Here is a 20,935-nt window from a genome sequence, read left to right on the forward strand (position 1 = left end):
AACATACTGTGTTTTATTATTCTCCCATACATTATTCAACTTTGAAAACATTTACAACTATAGTCTTTTGAAAGTTTATTTGTATATGCGTCATCGAAATTTATGGCTTCAAAACGTCGCACCAACTCTAAGTTTTAGTTTAGTCTGGCTTTGGAGTACAACAAAATTCTAATCTAAATAAAATAATTAAACAAAAATAGTTATCAAATATAATTTATTTTACATTATAGTACATCTATTGTACACACAGATATAATAGTTTGTAGGTTAGGCGCGTTTTGTATGTAGTGGTACCCCCTGGAGATCTGATCCACCTAATTAACAATTATATATCAAAGTAATGTATTTTATTTTCATTCGAGAGCATATATACCTTTTTACGTTTAGTTCTTGTTTCCTTCGATGGTGTGTTTACTTGTTAAATCATCTTGATATCACTGTATTTTTTATTTCTTCTGCTACTACATTGTACACGTCTGACAGCCGACGACTTTAACAGGCCCATTCGTGTACGTGTTCGAACTAATCAGACCGCATTGTGTCTCTTTCTAACTAGAATAAAATGAGAAGGAAAATATTGTCTGATTCTAAAACGAATTTACAAATGGCGCCAGGCAATACATTAAACATATTGATGACGCATATATAAATAAACTTTGAATACACTCTATCTGTTTTAATATCTGATAATAAAGTTAAAATAACATATTGTGTTTTATTATTCTCCTATACAATATTCGACTTTGAACTTTCAACTATGAAAACATTTTGCAACTAAAAGGAAGAAATCAAGGTAAAATGTTGCAGGCAAATATGTAGTGTTCCCATTAGTTTTAATACGTTTCTGTAAATATTAAAAGATAGATTATCATAAGTATAAATATTTCAATTAAAATTTATATACTGGGACAATATATATTGCATATTTTTCAGTGTTATTTTATATTCGTCACAACATTTCTGTAATTTTTGTTACTAAATCTATTACCAATATCACCAATAACAACAATTGAAAAAAACGAATAAAAACATAAATTACTTGTAAGAAAGCTTTTTTAAACTAATTAATTTCCATAGAGGACTATAATAAAGCTTGTGCATCTTATTAATTTTTATTTTGAACTAAAGTATATAAAGAATGAAAGTAAAATTGTTTCCTCAGATATACAATTGTTAATTAGGTGGATTAGGCTTCCAGGGGGATAACACTACATAAAAAAACGCACCTAAAAACTCTACGTCATGGATGGTGTGGAAAAGAGTTGAATGTAAACAAAACAAATCTAACCTTCAAACTATTATACCTGTGTTCTTAATTGTAATTTTAAGTCCTTCGGTAATATATGTATTAGATGTACTATAATGTTAAAATAAATTATATTTTTGTTCAATTATTTTATTTAGATTAAAATTTTTTGTCTGTCAAAGAAAACTGAACTAAAACTCAGAGTTAATTCGGCAACATTGCAATATTTCGACGTCACAAATATCCATGATGCATTACTAAAAAAAGTTTGAATAGTTTATAGAATAGTTATTATCTATACCTTATATATGTTACCTTTATATAGTTTATTACCTAAAATTATCTATCTACTACAGGTCTGTTTATTTATTGTTTGTTTACAGAAAATCAACCTACTTATGAAGGTAATAGTGGTAATAATGAGAATATTCAGTTAATCTACCAAGTTGTTCGTATGCTCTCAATGTGATATCTCCATATAAAGAAATCTTGCATGAAGGTAATAATTAAAATAACTAGATAATTAGCAGTAATAAATATTATTTTTAATTGTAAAACATCTTTAAAATATTTGTAGTACTTATGTAATACTTTAACTTTTTAGAACAACAATCAGTGTTCAATAATTTTGGAGTGGAGCTCTTAATTTTTTTTATTTACATTTGGATATTTTGTTCATTTTTGCTTTTTGTTTATATATATATATATATATATATATATATATATATATATATATATATATATATATATATATATATATACATTTATGTATTATAGATGTAGCAAAAATAATATAATTGACACTAGAATTATATATTAATGATTTAAAAATTCAACTAATAGTAGGATTTCCTTTGTTAGCCTTTAAAATATAGTAGATATATTTACAATTACATTAATCCTACAATAGAGTTAAGTTTCCTGTCAAAATAGTCAATTGGGTTACAACAAAAGGAAAAAAATTAAAATGCAAGGACGAATATATATACTTATTTTCTTTATATTACTGAATATATTAGGTTTCCATTTGAATTCGTATTTAATTGCATATTTTTATGTAATGTATAATAGGTAATTAGATAACTTTAAAATAACAATATACTGTAAGCATTATCAGGCAAGTAGAGGAGGTAGAGGAGGGGCGGGCAGTTGGGAGACATAGGCACCCCCCTTTTATTCTGATTTGATCATAGATTTTATTTTTTTCTTGATTTGGTAGTTTACTTTACCGACTGGCAACACTGTTCATCCATAGACTATCGGTCATTTCTGTCAGTTGTCAAACACAAACACGTTTGAAGGTTATGCGCTGGTAAAAGTAAATATTTTGTTACGGATTCGGATCGTAATAAAGAGAAAAGTATGAGTATTTTCTATTATTTATCTGTTGTATATTTACTAATCTATGAATTAAACTGAAATTCAAGCCTAAATACGTCGATTCAAAAAAATACCGGTAACCTATGTCGAAAATGTACACAGAGGGAGTAATGGGCATTCGGGCGCCGCGGGTGGTTTGGGCATGCCCAATGCTCCATCCTATTATGTTCAGTAAGGGAGGATTTTTAATTATTGGTTTATTTTTAATTGCAGAAAGATGCCGTTTAAATTCAAAAAGGAAGGTTTGCGAGGGGAAATCCCTAAATATTTAATATTACGAGCCATAGAAGGGGTATCAAAAGGATCAAAAATAAAAATAACAGCTGATAATAAGTTTGCAACGGTACTTAAAACAAGATTCTATAAAGGATTCTTCGCACTGATTTATAACCTCACAAATTTTCACTGACGAAGAAGAACAAAAATTGTCAAATTACATCATAGTGTAGGAATGTTCGTCGGGTCGGTCAATCGGTCGAAATGTGTGGCTGCCGCTGCGATTATTTGTCAGAACACTCACTATTATTTTTGGAAGGAATTTTCACGGGAACTAAAAACACTGGTTGAATCAAAGTTGTTTATTTTAACTTACGATTGATACATGTGGTCGATGGGAGGATTGACAGGATATTAGGTTAGGTAAAGGAAGTACGGTAGCACTGTGGAAGTGGTACTGTTACAGGGGGACGGTGATAAGAAAAGAGAGCGAGACGTCGTTGTGATGGTCTTTTATACCCTAGAACTTGCATTGTACCAATCCACCGGCGTTGGCAACCTTTGTAGTTGTTGATGGTGAAAGGGTCGTGGCGGTCGCCACATAACTCCCCTCCTAGTGGAACAGCTGTGGAACGTACCTATATGTGGTGCAAGTTCCGGAATGCATCTGCAATCACGCAAACAAACGCCCGGGAACTACTGATGAGATGGGGATCCCAACCTGAGCGAGGAGTTTTACGGGATCAGCTGCCATCGGAGCTGTAGCAGGACGTCGTTCGTCTTGAGGCGTTTAGCTTTGTTTGAGGGTACCTGTAAATGTGTTATGTGTCCCATTTCGTGATGCGAGGGTGCTCATGTGTTGCTGGTATACATGATGGGCTTCTGTGGTTTTCGTCCATCAGGCTAGTCTCGTGGGATGTCGTCGACCACGTGATGTTGATGAGCTCCGTTCCTCGTGCTATCCTTCCATGCACGTGTCAAGCACCTGTCGAGTGGCTTATGTTGAGTTGATTTACCTGTTAGGCACTTTGATCACGTCGGGGTCACCAATTGTAGGAATGTTCGTCGGGTCGATCGGTCGGTTGGTCGGAATGTGTGGTTGCCGTTGCGATTATTTGTCAAAACACTCACTACTATTTTTGGAAGGAATTTGCACGGGAACTAAAAACACTGGTTGAATCAAAGTTGTTTATTTTAACTTACGATTGATACATGTGGTCGATGGGAGGATTGACAGGATATTAGGTTAAGTTGAAGGAAGTACGGTAGCGCTGTGGAAGTGGTACTATTACAGGGGGACGGTGATAAGAAAAGAGAACGAGACGTCGTCGTGATGGTCTTTTATACCCTAGAAGTTGCATGGTACCAATCCACCGGCGTTGGCAACCTTTGTAGTTGTTGATGGTGAATTGGTGGTAGCCTAAAGAGTCGTGGCAGTCGCCACAATAGTTTGTTCGAAACATAATTTTGGGTTGACAAAGATACAGGCAGTAAGAGACTGAGTAAGATAAGAAAGATCTTTTTTTTCCTGAAGTAGATGACATAGCTGGTGTCCTTTTAGATCAAAACTAAATTGACAGTACCAAAGACATGCAGTAAAACCAAACGTAGTATCTCTAAGTACAGATTTGATAGTCCTTTATGGGTTATCCTCAATCTCAGATAAGTTAAGATAATGTTTAAGATGTTTTTTATTTGTTAACTTTTATTTTTGGTTTCAATTATTGATATAGTTTAATAATAGTTTATTTGTTAACTAAGTTTTGAATTCCATTATGGATATAAAGTGATTTATAGGCCGTGCCCAAGCCTCTCACAGGGTATGTCCATTGGGCACTTTTGACTTCGTTTATAAAATATCTCGTAATGTTGAAACTGTTTGTAATTTTTAAGAAGTCTCTTTAATTATATCTAGCCGAATGTGTGGTGCAATAAGAATTAGCAATAAAAATTGATTATCTATAAAATCTTTTTTATGCAATAAATAGTGAAAAAGTGCCCATCCCTCCCCTACTTCCCCTAAATAATTTGAAAATGAACCAAGGGTTCGTGAATCAACTAATGCAAAACGTTTAAATGGCTTGGAAATATTTAAAAATAAATTATCATCGTGGTTTCTTTGTTTGCGAGGTTAAAATAATAGTTTTTTTATGTTGTATTGTAGATAGCGATTAATCCGATATCTCCGATATAATTTTCTTTGCGGTCAACATCTCTAATGGGAAGTACTCCCTTATCCATTTTCTGGCCTGAAACCTGGTAGGGGAATCCCGTTATGGATACCTGGTCGAGGAGACCAGCAGAAATAAGCGAGTTGGACTGGTTATGTGGAGACCGCCCATGGGCTACCCACTAAATCTCACCCTATCAGCTGATCCTATGACCTTAACTGATACTTCTTATTGTTGGTAAGGAGGGTGTCCGTAACCGGTTACACCGCTAAGAGGCACGAAGGCTAGGCAAGGACATGGCTTCGTTATCACACCATTCAGCTCGCGGTACCTGAGTTAATTGCTCACCAGGAAAGATTGAGTCAATTTGTAGTGTCGTCTGCGATATAATGGGACTATGAAGAGCCGAATGAGTTAGTAGCGTAAAATATCGACCAGCTCGCTAATACTCGTATATCTATTATCCGAGAGACTTGGGGGACGTCTGTTTCTCTATGAATTTGATTATTCCTGGCAAACCAGGAGACATTAATTATTCTCCTGAGAATTTTGTTCTGGAAAACTTGAAGACGTTCCACCTGACTAGGTGAGACGTACACTGGAGCCGTATAGAACGAATGATCGAACCAGCATCTTGCACAGGAGAAATTTTATTGAAAAAGGAAGCCTGCTGGCCCGGTTGATGAGCGGAAACAGCAGATTCGCAATACCTTGAGTTTTCTGGAGGGACCTTTGAATATGAGAATTTCACCTATTGGCAAATGGCTAAACTTCCGATCGAGGATAAGACCAAGATAGGTGGCTTCTTATGATCATGGAATTTGGGTGTTCTCGATTTTAAGAAGCGAAATGTTTGGTGCAAAATGCTTCTTGTGGAAGAACATAACCCGGGTTTTCTATGGGTTGACTTGCAACTTCCAAAAATGTAACCACTGGAAAGTCTCATCGAATTGTATTTGGAATCTGCCTTGGATATGTAGTGCTACTCTTGAAGAAGCATTGTAAGCAGTGTCATCTGCGTAAAAAGCTTCAACTTGTGGATTTCTAGGGATATCTGAAAGAAAAAGATTAAATAAAGCTGATGCCAGGGGGAACCTTGTAATTAATCTTCACCTGGAACGATTGTCCTGACATAAATTATTTAATAAGAGCGCTTAGGTCATCGGGTAGACCTAACCGAATGCATTTCGCCACTAAGGCTTGACGAGGGTTTTGATTAGGTCCAAGAAGACCGCTCCAAGTTTTTGGCGAGCCGATGTGTCTGATGAACGCTTGAGTGTTGGCACTTGATAGGCTGATAGGTCTGTAGTCAGAAGGTGATAACTAAGCTCCTTTTTTTTGGGGATCACTGTGATGAATATATGTTTCCATGTAGATGGGAAGTGTTGCAGCCTCAGAATGGCGTTGATGATATTAGTTAGTTCAGCGACCTTCTTTTAGGAAAGCTTTTTGACTTGGACTATCGAGATATTATCGAAACCCGGGACCTTCTTGTTCTGAATCTTGCTGATCATTTGCATGATTATTTTAGGAGTAACTGCGAAAATGAATCGATGATTGGATAATTTCCAAATCAGCAACAGCAATCAATATCGCTATATCGCTAGAAAGATGGAAGTCAATTGTAGAACATGAGGGAACATAATGATTGAAAATATGCTTTTTCGAGCAAACATAAATATTACAATAAGCTCTTACATGACCTAATAATATTGAAGAAAGATATAAACTTATGGAGTTAAATTCCTTAATATATCGCTGGAGTAGTTACATTTTTATTTTTACCGTATATTTAATTAATAAATTAAAAAATCGATTTTTAATTAACAAACTATATTATTTATATTTTATTATTATTTATATAGTTAATTTTGGGACACTCTATATACAGAAACCGATAACAACTGTTTTATATTTGACAATATCTAAAAAATATAAACATGACTGAAAAATATCGAAGGTTACTTTTTCTATTTATTTTTATTTTTAATGTAATGTCATCATACATGTCAATTAATTTCAGTATCTATAAGAATGTAGAATTCTATTTTATGAATTAATTTAAATGTTCATGGATACAATAAGTTCATAATATTGTGCTTATTTAGATTATAATATATATTATATAATAATTAAATTATATTATAATAATTAAATTAATATAACATAAATTTAAATTAAATGTTAGTTTTACAATAATGAAAAGTAGAGGTTATTTCCGCAGATTCCTGACCGGTATTCGGTAAACTTCGGTAGTTTCCGCCTAATCTTGCGATGTTGCCATTCACGGAGCCATATTGAGAGGTAGAATCTAACGAACTACAACAGCCATTTTGCGTATTGTATAAGCTACGGTCTTAGTTTCTGAGTATCTACTCTACTTTAAAGAAAGAAGATTTTATGTTAATTATAATAAATGAAGGACAAAATAAAATGTTAAAAGAATATTGCCATGAATTTATATGTGTATATTCTACGTACAGGCGCTTAATGCATATCCACAAAATATTGAGAATTTAGAAGGGTATCTTAAAGGAGCGCACGCGATACAGTGTTTTAGTTTATTAATTTGCCGCCAGGTGGCTGAAGGTATAAATTTGATAGGAAAGCTGAAATTTGACACTTTCTGCTTTCATACGCCTATTCTAAAAAAATAAGAAGGTGTAGTGTACGTATGTTTATATTTGGTGGAAATAATCAAAAATTTACTGGATATTTTGGACTTTTTTGATAATTCTATGCTTCCTATAGAAACAATTTGATTTACATACAAAGAATTTCGGTTTTTTTTTTGACAAAGTTTTTGTTGAAAACGTCTCTTTTATTGCTGACAAAGCAAACTGAAAAACTAAACAATTTATGAACTTACGTGTTAAATATTCTTATTTTGTTAACTGTGTTTTTACATAATGTTGTAACATAATTATTACATTATGTTTTATATTCTCTTTTTTCTTTTCAAATTTATTTTAAAATGAAAGATTTTTATGAAAAGTTCTTCATATTACATTTTTATATTATAGGGGACGAAAAATATACCAATACATTTTAACTTGCGTCTCAACAGAAATATTACATTAACTTGTGATTTAGAGATGATTTATTCTATTTATATTATATTCTTCAAATATACGTATAATTTTCAACAACTGGCAACGTTGCAAATTCAAGTCATTGTATCATGGCAGGATTCTTCAGAACTAGAAACTAATGAAATAGAATAAATATTCCTGATAAAATATTAAATTACCTTTGGTGCTATTTTATTATCACTGTACCTCAACGAGAATATTAATAAAACAATGATAAAAGTAATTAAGGAGATAAGGCTTGAAAGTATGGAAAAAATATATTGTTCTATCGCGTTTGCCAAGAAGCTTGCCTTTTTATCAATTATAATTTATGTGGTATTTAAATAATGTTTTCTAAGTGTTCTATTAGACAATATTTCGTTATCAAAACGATATTGAGGTTAAGTTATAAATATAAAGAAAATAAATGTCATTTATTATTTTTGATTCACAGTTTTATATTAAACGAACCTTACAATTATAAACTTGATGATTAATTTGAAACTGTAATAATATTTTATTTCGATAATTAGTTATGAAGATAAAGTCATGTAAGTATCATAAAGCCCAATAATATCCAGGGAGGTCAGGCATTAACGAGCGACATTAATTACACCCCCGGGCGTCCACAAAAAAGATCAAGTTGGCGTGATCGACCACGTCCGAAGCCGAAGATCGATATATTCTGGCACCTCCGCCAACAAGGACTCGCACTTTTGAATCGTCGGTTGGCGGAAACACGCGACCGTGTAGGATCTTTTACACGTTCTTCTGAACGCGAATAATCTCATATGTAAGTGCCCGGCGCTCAGTTGTCGTGTATACGCGTATTTGTCGAGAGTGCTGTGTAAATCGTGCTTTCGCCATTAATCAACAATGTCGAACCCTGTCGTCTTGAACGGCCACGCGAAATCGAACACCCTGAGTTTGTACGGGAGTTTCACCGAGGGTGATGGCGACGTAGAGTCGCCTAACAAGCTCCTGGAGCAGCGAAGAGGTTTGTTCGTGTTATTGTCTCGTTTTGTTAGGTTAGGTTTGATATCGATTTAACAGCTGATCGTTCCCCGTTTTGTTTTCGACGTTTGGTCCCGAGAAAGGCAAATATTTGTATTACCGGCTACGTGTATATGTTTAATATATAACATACATTTTTTTAATATACGATAACCGGGTTTATATATGGAGCGTTGGCGTGACAACTGACTGTATGATTTTTCTTTATTCAGCGTGGCTTAAATTATCTTGTTTGCTTACTAATCATTTTTGAGTACATGATTTATTAATTGTTTTTATTAGGTAATGAACGTGTCGTACTAACATTTCTTGTCACAACATTGTTGATATAAAAATATGTAAGTAGCCGTTTATATAGAGTTGATAATGACCTTATTATTGACAGTTTTCCTTAGTTAATTAGTTTGGTTTTTATTTTGTGACTATATAAACAAATCAACCTTGGATGCCCTTTTAATTCAATCTCATTTAATCTTAATTTATATGATAACCTTTTTTTATTTGAAAACGAATGTACAAGACAATAACAAATACATTTATGACTTCAGCTTAGTTTCAAGATAAGGCATTATTTCAAGTATTTCAATTAAGTAGTTCAATAAGGGATGTCCTGCCGCATAACATGATTCCGAATATATGTTTTGTTTTGTGTAAAAATAAATATTTTTGCTTTACTAGAACAGTTTTATGTATTTTATTGTTTTAAGAATAAGAATTATTATTCGTTTATTTAATCGATTAGAAGTTACATCAACGAAATATATCGATAATGGGAATATTACTTGTCTTCCAGGAAGGGATCTCCTGGTGCATAACATGATTAGGAATAGGAATATAAATTTTGATATGTGCAGGAATGAAAACATACTTTTAATTTGCTTCAATAATTGTATGTATTTTATTGTTTTAAGAATAATCATTTTTATTATTTAATCGATTATGAGTTATATCATCGAAATTTATACAGTTAGATTATTTGCTAATTTTCTCATTTTGCTTGTTAAGTTTTTAAAAAGTTTAATAAAAATAGATTATTGACTATTATATGGAAGATAAGTCCTAAAAATTGATTGCGGTTGTATAATAACCATAAACTTTAAAAGGTATCTGCATAAAATCTTTTATTTCTGAAATTCTCGGATCTCTTTTTGTCATTCTTAAGCATTCTTTTGAGATCTGAGAACAGGAATTAGTCGCTGGGGGCCAGATCTGGAGAATAAGGTGGATGAGGAAACAATTCGAAGTTCAATTCATGGAATTTTTCCCATCGTTTTCACTGACTTGTGACACGGTGCATTGTCTTGGTGAAGCAGCACTTTCTTTTTTTTCAAATGCGGCCGTTTTTCGGCGATTTCGTCCTTCAAATGGTCCAATGACGCTATGTAATAGTCGCTGTTGATGGTCCATCCTTTTTTAAGGTAGTGTTAAAATACAGAATACCAAAATACAGACGCCATAACCTTGCCAGCCGACTGTTGCGTTTTTCCACACTTTGGAGCGGGTTCATCGTGTGCAGTCCACACATGTTTCATCCATTGTCACATATCGACGTAAAAACTCGGGTTTATTACTCTTGATCATCTTCAAATACTTCTCCGGATCATCAACTGGTCGTTGTTTTTGGTCAAAAGTGAGCTCCTGCGGCACCCACTTTGCACAGAGATTTCTCATACCCAAATATTCATGAATGATATGATGTACACGTTCAGTTGATATCTTTACAGTGTGTGCTATTTCATTCAATTTCAATTTATGGTCATTCAAAATCATTTTGTGGATTTTATAAAATGTCTTCGTCGGTAACAATCTTTTTTGGACGTCCACTGCGTTCACCGTCTTCGGTACTCATTTCACCATGTCTAAACTTAGGGCTAACTAAAAAACATATGGATTTAATTCTAATAGTGCCATCTGTGTGTCATAGATGGCACTAAACACATTGATGACGTGAGTTCACAGCAACTTTGGATAGACTATATTTAAATTAGTTTTAAGACTTCTTGTTTAAGCAATGATCATCCAAAGTTGTATCTGTAATCATTCGGTCTGAAATACCAAGAACAAACCTTCCTGTACTTTTAGAAACTATCGCTGAGTTAAAGCAGGATTATTGAGGAAAGACACTCTATATGAATCCTCACATCTTGGAACACAACGCATTTGTTTCATTTTTACATTTAAATAAATACATTCTATCGCACGGTTTAAAAAATACGCAATACATTTTTTTGTTAAAAGTATACATAAAAATTAGAAAACATGTTTTTCTAAAAACATCATTCAGTCAATTTCAGACCAAAGCATAGAAACTGAAACGATGAATCTGTCAATCGTTCTTATTATACTTTCAGCATTTCTGTTTTTTTTTTGTTTTGAGGTTTTGTTCCTCCAAAGAGACACAGTAGAAGCAAATGTAAGCAAAATAATATGTTTCGTATAAAGATGCTCTGAACTTATCATCATCCAACATTTTTTGAAATATCAATATAACTCTTGTAGCTGCTAATATAGTAATATAGCCTTTGATGACGTATAAATCGAATAAGTATTGCTACTACCTAAATATTATTAAAATAAACAGAAAATAGTAATACCCTTAAAAATGGATCCGAGAATTTCAGAAACAAAAGATTGTATACGATAACTCTTAATTTGTGGTTACTATTAAACCACAATCAATTTTTAGGATTTATAATATTTTTATTGAGCATTTTAAAAACTGCACAACATTACATCAAGGAAATAACTCAAATTACCTTTCTATTTTTAAATTTACTCTACTTTACAATTTATTTGATTAAATACGTTAATTTAATTAAGTTAAGTTAAAAAAGTTGAAATACCCTTTTAACCAACCTAGAAAAATTAGGAGGTTCTATGTTCTATATATATATATATATATATATATATATATATATATATATATATATATATATATATATATATATATATATATATATATATTTAGGGTAAATGATGTGGCTCGGTGAATGGAGGTAAAACGACATGCTTCAAGGTCGCTACATATATAATATAAATATAAATATATATAAGGAAATAACTCAAATTACCTTTTCATTTTTAAATTTACTATGCAATTTATGTCCGCCGATATCTCCGTCAATTGTGGGCCGATTTTCAAAATTCTTTTTTTATTCGAAAGGGTGCACTTCCAAGGTAGTCCCATTGAAACAATATCAGCATCTGTGGGGAGAAAGGGGGGAAATCGAGGGAAACGCTTAAATTTCAAAGGTACGTAGAAACTTGGTTAAATTTTTTGTTAAAAATATTTTTATAATTACAGAATAACCTTGAAAAATAACGGACACAGTTTCGCTTATTACTATCAGTTGCAACGTTTGATTATTATACAATAAATATATATAGAACGATATTATTTATCACCGTATGTTCAACAAGGAAACTAGTAATCGTAGTTGCTACTTTGTCTCTTTTCCTTATCTGTTATCTGGGCTATTAGAAATAAAATATTTCAGATTAGAACTATTAGTTCAGTGACGTTGTTTTACTAGCAGGTTAATATTTACAGTCAAATGACGAGCAATAGTTTATTATTATGCTATTTAATATATGGATAAATAAAACTGCTGCGCATTATTTATACGAAACAATAATCAGCAATTTGTTTTTAAGGATTATTTTTATATCACAATATTGGGATGAGGACGTAGTATATATGTTTTTCAAGGCTTATTTATTCATCTAATTTTCAAACATTAATCAATGATATAAGATAGAAAATTTATATAGAATCACGTCATTGAAAAAACATACGAAAATAAAAATATCTTTTCAGCTATATTCTTCGATGTGGCCCAAACCTTCGACAATGTTTGGTATACGTCGTTTATCCACTACCTTCAGAAACTGTGACCTAAGTACCGCAACGAACTTCTAAGCTCTTACATCTCGGCCGAAATGTTTAAGGTCAAACTAGAAGAAGCCCACTCTATAATAAAATAACCTAAATCAGGTGTACTATAGGGAAATATATTGGGGGCCAATTATTTACCTGTTTTACATAGGCGATATACCACAAATGGAAAATATCACTATGGTTATATTTGGTGATTATATTGCCAGACATGCTTTTGGAGACAATATTGAAGACGTAATCAGAAATTTACAACAGTCTAGTGACAATATAAATAACTAAATAACCCAGACATGGAGAGTAAAAGATAATGAAATCGAATTAGTGCATATCGGTTTATATGTAATCAAACTGCATATATAACAATAACGAGCCTATAATATTTTAAGGTAAACTGAACGGCTCGGTAAATGGAGGTAAAGCGAAATAAAAGAGTGGTGTTTATATTATGTGACCGTTGTTTATTGCCAATATAAAAAATGTGGAAAATACAAAATAGGTAAAACGGATGGCAGCGGTGTTATCTGGAGACGATACTTGGGCAGTCGATGGTGGCACGTCTAAACCAAACGACGGTCGGTTGCTGAATGATTGGAAATACCGTTCAATAACATCCCAGATAAACGTCTCGGGGTTGCCAGCTATTCGTTATCGGGTTCTAGTTGGCGCTGCTGGCACCCCGTCCGTGTTCAACATCTGGGATTATATTTCTGGGTATTTTGTAGACCATTATTCCACTATGTAAAATTCGATATGCCTCAAGGTCGCTACAATATAATATCTTATATAGCAACAACTAAGTATCCTAAAATTAATCTCGATGCAAAATTTCATTGAAAAAACTACGTTAAACAGAAAAGAAAATAATGGGATTTGGAGTATATGAAAAATGTATAGGTTATGTGGAAGAAAATCTCAATTATACGTACCTAATAAGTCGCAGTTGTCAAATGCAGTTATGGGGATGTTTCACGAAAAGTGATTTAAATAAAACATAAATATTTCAGTTCATAAAACACAAATAGACATATGTCAATATCTCAGTATCTAGGAATACTTGGAGTTCTTGCTAGTGTTACAAGAGTTCACTGCCAACACATTCCAATATTATAAGATTACTTACCATAATACTTTATGGTGAAAATGCCTTCAGTGCTATATTCAAGCTTTATTTTACGTTTTTGTTATTTTCTTGATTATTTGTTGGATACGATATAAACCATAAAGACAACTCTCTTCAAAAACTAAAATCCTTTCCGCTTAGCAAGCAAAAACTTTGACAATTGTATCAGTTCTTGTCTTAATTGTAATCATTTTGCGATGTTCCTGTTTTAGAGTTGATACAAAAAATTTGATAAACTCATTGGGTAACAAAAATTGGAGAATAAATTTTTTTTCTGTATTTTATTTCGTCATCATGCCTAGGAAAGTAAAGAAAGTATGCTCAGCCATATTCTTAGATGTAGCGCAATAAAGTTTGGCATGAAGGCCTTGTTCATAAACTACAGAAAATGTTACCAGAACTACACACCGAACTACTAAAATCGTACATTACAACCAGAATGTTTAGAGTTAGGAGGTTTACTGAGGCCAATGTTTTATCTACTCTACACTTGTGATATACCACAAATGGAGAGTATTACGATGGCTACATTTGCTGATGATACTGCGATTATAGCTGTCGTAGTCTATAGTGAAGAAGCCACACGAAAATTACAACAGGCAAGTGACAGTATAAATAATAATAATTGGACACAGGCTTGGAAAATAAAAATTAACGAAAGTAAATCTGTGCATGTATACTTCACCTACAATCAGACCGTACAAGCACCATTAACATTAAATAATACTATCATTCCATATAGCAACAGCGCTAAATATCTCGGAATAAATCTTGATGCAAAACTTCCCCGGAAGGAAGATATAAAAAAGAAAAGAAAAGAACTGGAATTGAAATATAGGAAAATTTATTGGCTAATTGGAAGAAAATTACAATTATCAGTACATAATAAATTGCTATTATATAAGCAAATATTGAAACCTATATGGACATACGGAGTTCAATTATGGGGATGTTCTGCAAAGAGTAACATAAACAAAATACAAATTTTTCAGAACAAAGTCCTCACGCGCACCCAAATACTACTGGACTGATGACTACCTACATCGACACCTTCAGATACTCACAGTCAGTCAAGAAATCAAGATAATTGCAAGGGGGCATGAGGAAAGACTCCATGCTCATGAGAATATTGAAGTATTGCAACTTTTGAATATCACCACAGTAGGAAACATACTCAAAAGAATCAAACCATCTGATCTTTTGTAGTGTTGTGTAGTGAGGTGCATATAATAAAATATACAGCAGTGACATGTATAAACATTATTTCACCAGAGACTGAGATAAGGCCAGTGGATCCTTCTAGTTATATACCTAGATTTAAGTTATCATAAAGACAAATTGTAGGTTACTCGGAAACGACTGGTAACAATGTAGTATTTAATTAATAAAAAAATTCATTAACATCGTCAAATCATAGCTTGTGCTCGAGAATGGTGTTGTAACTTGTTAACCAATGCGCTGATTTTGGTGTTACAGAATTTCAAATATTCTTTACTACATGCCATTCACACATGCAGTTGGCAATCGGCCGCTGCTGTTGAAGTCTCGGGCAATATTAATCTCTCTTTTTGCAGATCCTTTTCTATCTCTTCCACCAAATTTCGCCACAGAAGTCTGTGAGGAATTGCCTTTCACCTTTCATTCGACAGACATGTCCAAACTATTGTAATCTCTCTCTAAATTTGTTTTCCTACTGCGCACTGATTATAGCATCTTAAAAATTTGTCTTAAGTATTGCCAAATACTTGAACTAAGTGCAAAATATATCTTGATGAAGATTACTGAGATCGGTCAAGGAGTTTATATCAGCATATTGAACGCCATGTCTGTTGTAAAAAACGTTTCGAATAGTTGTATCTATTGCAATGTGGAAAACCAGTGAAGAAACTCTCCCATACAGTTAATGAAACCATCATAAGATACTTGAAGGAGTTTAATAATATTAGGGGAACAGTGAGGACCATTGTATATGGGTGAAAACAGAGCGAAAAATCACTAAAAATTGCAATCGGACGCTTTACACATCTAATATATGAAGAGTCCCCGGCCTGACACATAGATGGCGCTACTAGAATTAAATCCATATGTTTCTTTATTTAGCCCTAATCCTCAAAAGATGCGTGTACAAATTTGACAGCTGTCGGATCATTAGTTTGTGAATTATAGCATTTTTGTGAAGCAACTTTTGTTATTGAGAAAAAAATGGATACAAAGGAATTTCGCGTGTTGATAAAATATTGATTTTTAAAGGGAAAAAATACAGGTGAAGCAAAAACATGGCTTAATGCCGAGTTTCCGGCCACTGCCCCAGGAAACTCAACCATCAAGGATTGGTATGTTAAGTTTAGACATGGTCAAATGAGCATCGAAGACGGTGAACGTAGTGGGCACCCAAAAGAGGTTGTTACCGACGAAAACATTTAAAAACTCCACAAAATGATTTTGAATGACCGAAAATTGAAATTGAATGAAATAGCAGACACACTAAAGATATCAACTGAACATGTATATCATATCATTCACGAATATTTGGGTATGAGGAAACTCTATGCAAAGTGGGTGCCGCGTGAGCTCACTTTTGACCAAAAACAACGACGAGTTGATTGTTCGGAGCAGTGTTTGAAGATGATCAAGCGTAATAAACCCGAGTTTTTACGTCTATATGTGACAATGGATGAAACATGGCTCCATTATTTTACTCCGAAGTCCAATCGACAGTCATCCCAGTGGACTACACACGATGAACCTGCTCCAAAGCGTGGGAAAACGCAACAGTCGACTGGCAAGGTTATGGCGTCTGTATTTTGGGATGCGCATGGAATAATTTTCATTGACTACCTTGAAAAAGGAAGGACCATCAACAGTGACTATTACATAGCGTTATTGGGCCGTTTGAAGGATGAAATCGCCGAAAACGCCCGCATTTTAGTAAAAGAAAGTGCTGCTTCATTAAAACAATGCACCGTGTCACAAGTCAGTGAAAACGATGGCAAAAATCCATGAATTGGGCTTCAAATTGCTTCCTCATCCACTTTATTCTCCAGATCTGGCTCCCAGCAACTATTTCCTGTTCTCAGATCAAAGAATCAAAAGAAATGCCCACTGGGAAGAAATTTTCGTCGAATGAAGAGGTGATCACCGAAACTGAGGCCTATTTTGGAGCAAAGGACAAATGGTACTACAAAAATGGTATCGAAAAGTTGGAGGGTCGCTATAATCAATGTATCACCCTTGAAGGGATTTATGTTGAATAAAAAAAACTAATTTTGGACTTTTCAATTGACCTGTTAATAATTCGTGGTAATTTTTTGGACATGACGAAATGCATAAAATAAAAATTCTGAAATTTTGTACGAAACTTTTTATTCACCTGATTTTCGTCAGCTCATTTATCAACAACAAATACCACGAAGTGCATCTAATCTTTTGTTCCAATTTTTTGTCGGTACGTCTACCTACGGAACTAGTCGAATTACCTTGAACTTATTATTCGAAATACAAAAATAGAACAGCCTAGTGAACTGGTAGCGAATATTTCGAACATACCCGCTTCTTTTGCCAACTGGAAATCACACCGAACAACATTCGGCGCTTGTTTCACGGAATCTAGGTCACTAACATATTTAACGTAGTTTTGTATTTATATGATGGTACTCGTTAAATAGAAAGCAGACACTTTTTAAATAGGGTTCATTTTAAGTATGTTTTGACGATTTATTTGATATTTTTGCTGTTATTCGTTCATATATTTTTATAGTCTCATATTACTGATGTGTTACGAGTATGTTATTGTAGATGTTTGGTAAATATAAGTTGATAAGAAGCCCGTTATGTGAGATATATGATGCATCGTTCGTGTTAATTATTGTATAAAATTGAATGATTTTTTTATACAATATTTTTTCTCTAATGATGTTATATTAGATCTAGTTAAACGAAATTAATTATTTTTTAGTGTTGGAAACTATCGACTGTTTAGTAATTGACTACTTTTTACTATCGACTGTTTCAGTCGCTATTTTTGGTTCGAATGTTTTTACTAGTGACCGTTTTCGGTCGTTATTTTGGTCCGACTGATTTTATTACTATTTACTATCGACTGTTTCAGTCGTATACTTTTAGTTACTATTTTCGGTTCTACTAGCTCATTTGACTGATTTTTAACAATCTGACTGTGTCGTTCTACCCGCGACCTTGAAAGTAATGCGCCGAATTTGTGCTTATATAGACTTGCGGTTTTATGTTTTTTGTAGTTTGCTTGTGAATAACTATATATTGTAAATTAATATAGTAGAATGTTGGAACGATACTTTTGACTGGCATAATAGGTAATACTTTGGATTGGTATAATAAGTAATACTTTTTTGATAAACTTACACGATTTTTGTTCAAGCCTTTTGTTTGTCAAAACTTTTTTCCTAAAATCTTGAAAACTAAAATTAGGTTCCAAAGGTTTCAGAAATTGCATCGATTCCAGAAGATTCGAAGAAATTTTTGCAGTAACAGTTGTTAAATTTATTTTAAAAATATTAACGGTAAAGAGAAGTATATTAAATATTTGTAATAAATACATTTTCTTATATTCTCTATGATTTCCAGTATTCAACAAGTGAATGGGGAAAAATTACAAAATTGTCTATTAGATGTCATCAATGAAAGACCGGCAATTTTAGAAATGAGCACGATATGCTGGAAATCCATATTTTTAGATCCTAGATTTAAAAAAGCAGGATTTGGTATTGCAAATAATGTTGAGGCCATACAAAAAAATATCAAAAAAGAGGTATCTTCTATTTTAATTTAAAAAAATACATATATAATTCCACAACTCGAAATTCAAGGCACTCTACTGGCCAAGATTGTATTGACATCTGGAGATATTTTGATAAAAAAAAGACTAGAATGAAAGAAGTAATTATTCCAAGTAGGTTTCATTTAAAATAATCAGATATTTGTGTATAATGTTATTAGTGAGCTGATGTGATGTAAAATCGGAAGTCGTTCAGTGCAAAGGCCACTCAGTTTGCTTTTTAAGCACTAACTATAGCATATAATACCTCGTAGAAATATTGTAAACAACTGTTTCTATGGTGGAATGGTTAAAATGTTTAGCTCCCAAACGGAGGTCGCGGGTTCGATTCTCGGCGGCGAAAATAAGTTTTTGTTGTTGTTGTTTAGTTAGAACATTTGTCAAATCACAAAGGTTACTTAGCATCGTTTCTTTATTTCTATTTTTCCTCATACGGGATGCACCTTTACTTGGCCTACCCATTGTGATATTAAATGAAATAACACTGTAATTTGTTGAGTAAATATCTAACACTAAGAAGATAAAAATAAAATATTTTTAACAGAAAAACTGAACCGACTGAATTTACTGTTTAACGTGGCATTAAGCTCGAATGGGCAACTTGGAGATCATCCCAGAAAATATCCGGTTTTATCAAGCCTGGTTACTGGCATTTCTGGGATGTTTATTCTTTGTCGTTACTGTTGCATATAAAGACATTTACTGTCACAATCACAAACATAGTATTACTTCCATATCCCATTAGGATTCGAACTCGCGACTATCGCAACAGTAGGACTGCGCTAACCAAGCCCCGGCAAAGATATTTCTTAAAAACTCCAAATAGTAATTAGAAAAACCAATTTAAAGAAAAAAATTGGTAGTTGTACTCAGTAACTGTTGTTGTGCTTTTTTTTTGAGTAAGAAGAAATTTTTATTATCAAGAAATGTATAACACTTACATATTTTATTTTATTAAATTATTGTAGTATGTACATTATTACAATTATTACAATTTATTCATGTTGAATTTTTTTGCATAAATAGTAATCCTAACATTTTACTTCAATAATAATTCGACATACTCTGGTTCCAGTAGGGTTTTAAAACCAAAAATATGTTTTACTAATTGCCTAAATAACATTTTATTACCGGTACTAACGAGAATAGGTGTTTAGTGTATTGTCAAAGGATTTTTTGTGCTAAGTATTGACATATTGTCAATATCAATTCGGTAACATGTATTTTAATGAAAGGCATTCTAATCAAGATTATAATTTGTTGTGTTGTTTTGCAACTAAGTGAAATGGCAGGGCGTGGTGTCATAGTTCAGGACACGCAGTCAGAAGTGGATGTTATTGAAAGTAAGTTTTTTGTATTGATGCTTTTTTACTTTTATGATAAATGTGCGAGATGATTTTTGAATACTCTATGTATGGGCTCGAACCTCATTATTAATCAATTATGCCTTTCTTTTGAAAATGTTCTGTTGAATTAGCAGGGATCATAGATATATATTGTGTTATTGGCTAGGGACACAAAATATACATACTTAGAATGCGGCCTCCCGTGTATAAGAGCGTGACCAAATTATGCTCTGCCATGCCACCAGAGGGTTTATCGGGTTTATTTAATACGGGGGGAGATTAAAACATAAGGATAACATTTATTTATATTACAGGGGGAAATTAAAAAATTCAATATTAATAAAATATTTTATTAATAGTTAACATTGGTTTAAAATATATTCTAAATACATAAAAAACAACATGTAATATGACAACTGATAACTTATTTTCTAATTGTACATTAATTATTGTCGTAAATATTATAACAAAACAAAAATAAGTTCAGGATAGTAGTTACATGTAGCCATGCAAAATTTTTCATTTTTTCCCTTTGCAATCCTGCTTACTTTTTTCATCTACCAGAACAAGCAACACCTAATTAGTATTTTTCTATTATTATATTTCCCCCTTCTGGAAGTTTTTTAAAAATATATTTTAAAGTCTTCTTTTACCAACTATGGG

The 20,935-nt window shown here is 32.8% G+C and overlaps 1 protein-coding gene across 4 annotated transcripts in view; it reads left to right on the plus strand.

Moving 5' to 3' along the window:
- The first annotated feature begins 8,794 nt into the window (after window positions 1–8,794).
- Window positions 8,795–20,935, plus strand: part of AMPdeam (AMP deaminase) — a 93,216-nt gene continuing 81,075 nt past the window's right edge. For all 4 annotated transcript variants that reach the window (XM_076411182.1, XM_076411184.1, XM_076411187.1 and 1 more), the window contains exon 1: window positions 8,795–9,081. In XM_076411182.1, coding sequence (XP_076267297.1) covers window positions 8,961–9,081 — 121 coding nt within the window. In that variant the 5' untranslated portion in view covers window positions 8,795–8,960. The remainder of the gene's footprint in view (window positions 9,082–20,935) is intronic.

Source organism: Rhynchophorus ferrugineus, unplaced genomic scaffold (genome assembly GCF_030347505.1).
Source record: "Rhynchophorus ferrugineus isolate W39M unplaced genomic scaffold, kcgeb_rfMv2 rfM8, whole genome shotgun sequence".
NCBI lineage: Eukaryota > Metazoa > Arthropoda > Insecta > Coleoptera > Curculionidae > Rhynchophorus > Rhynchophorus ferrugineus.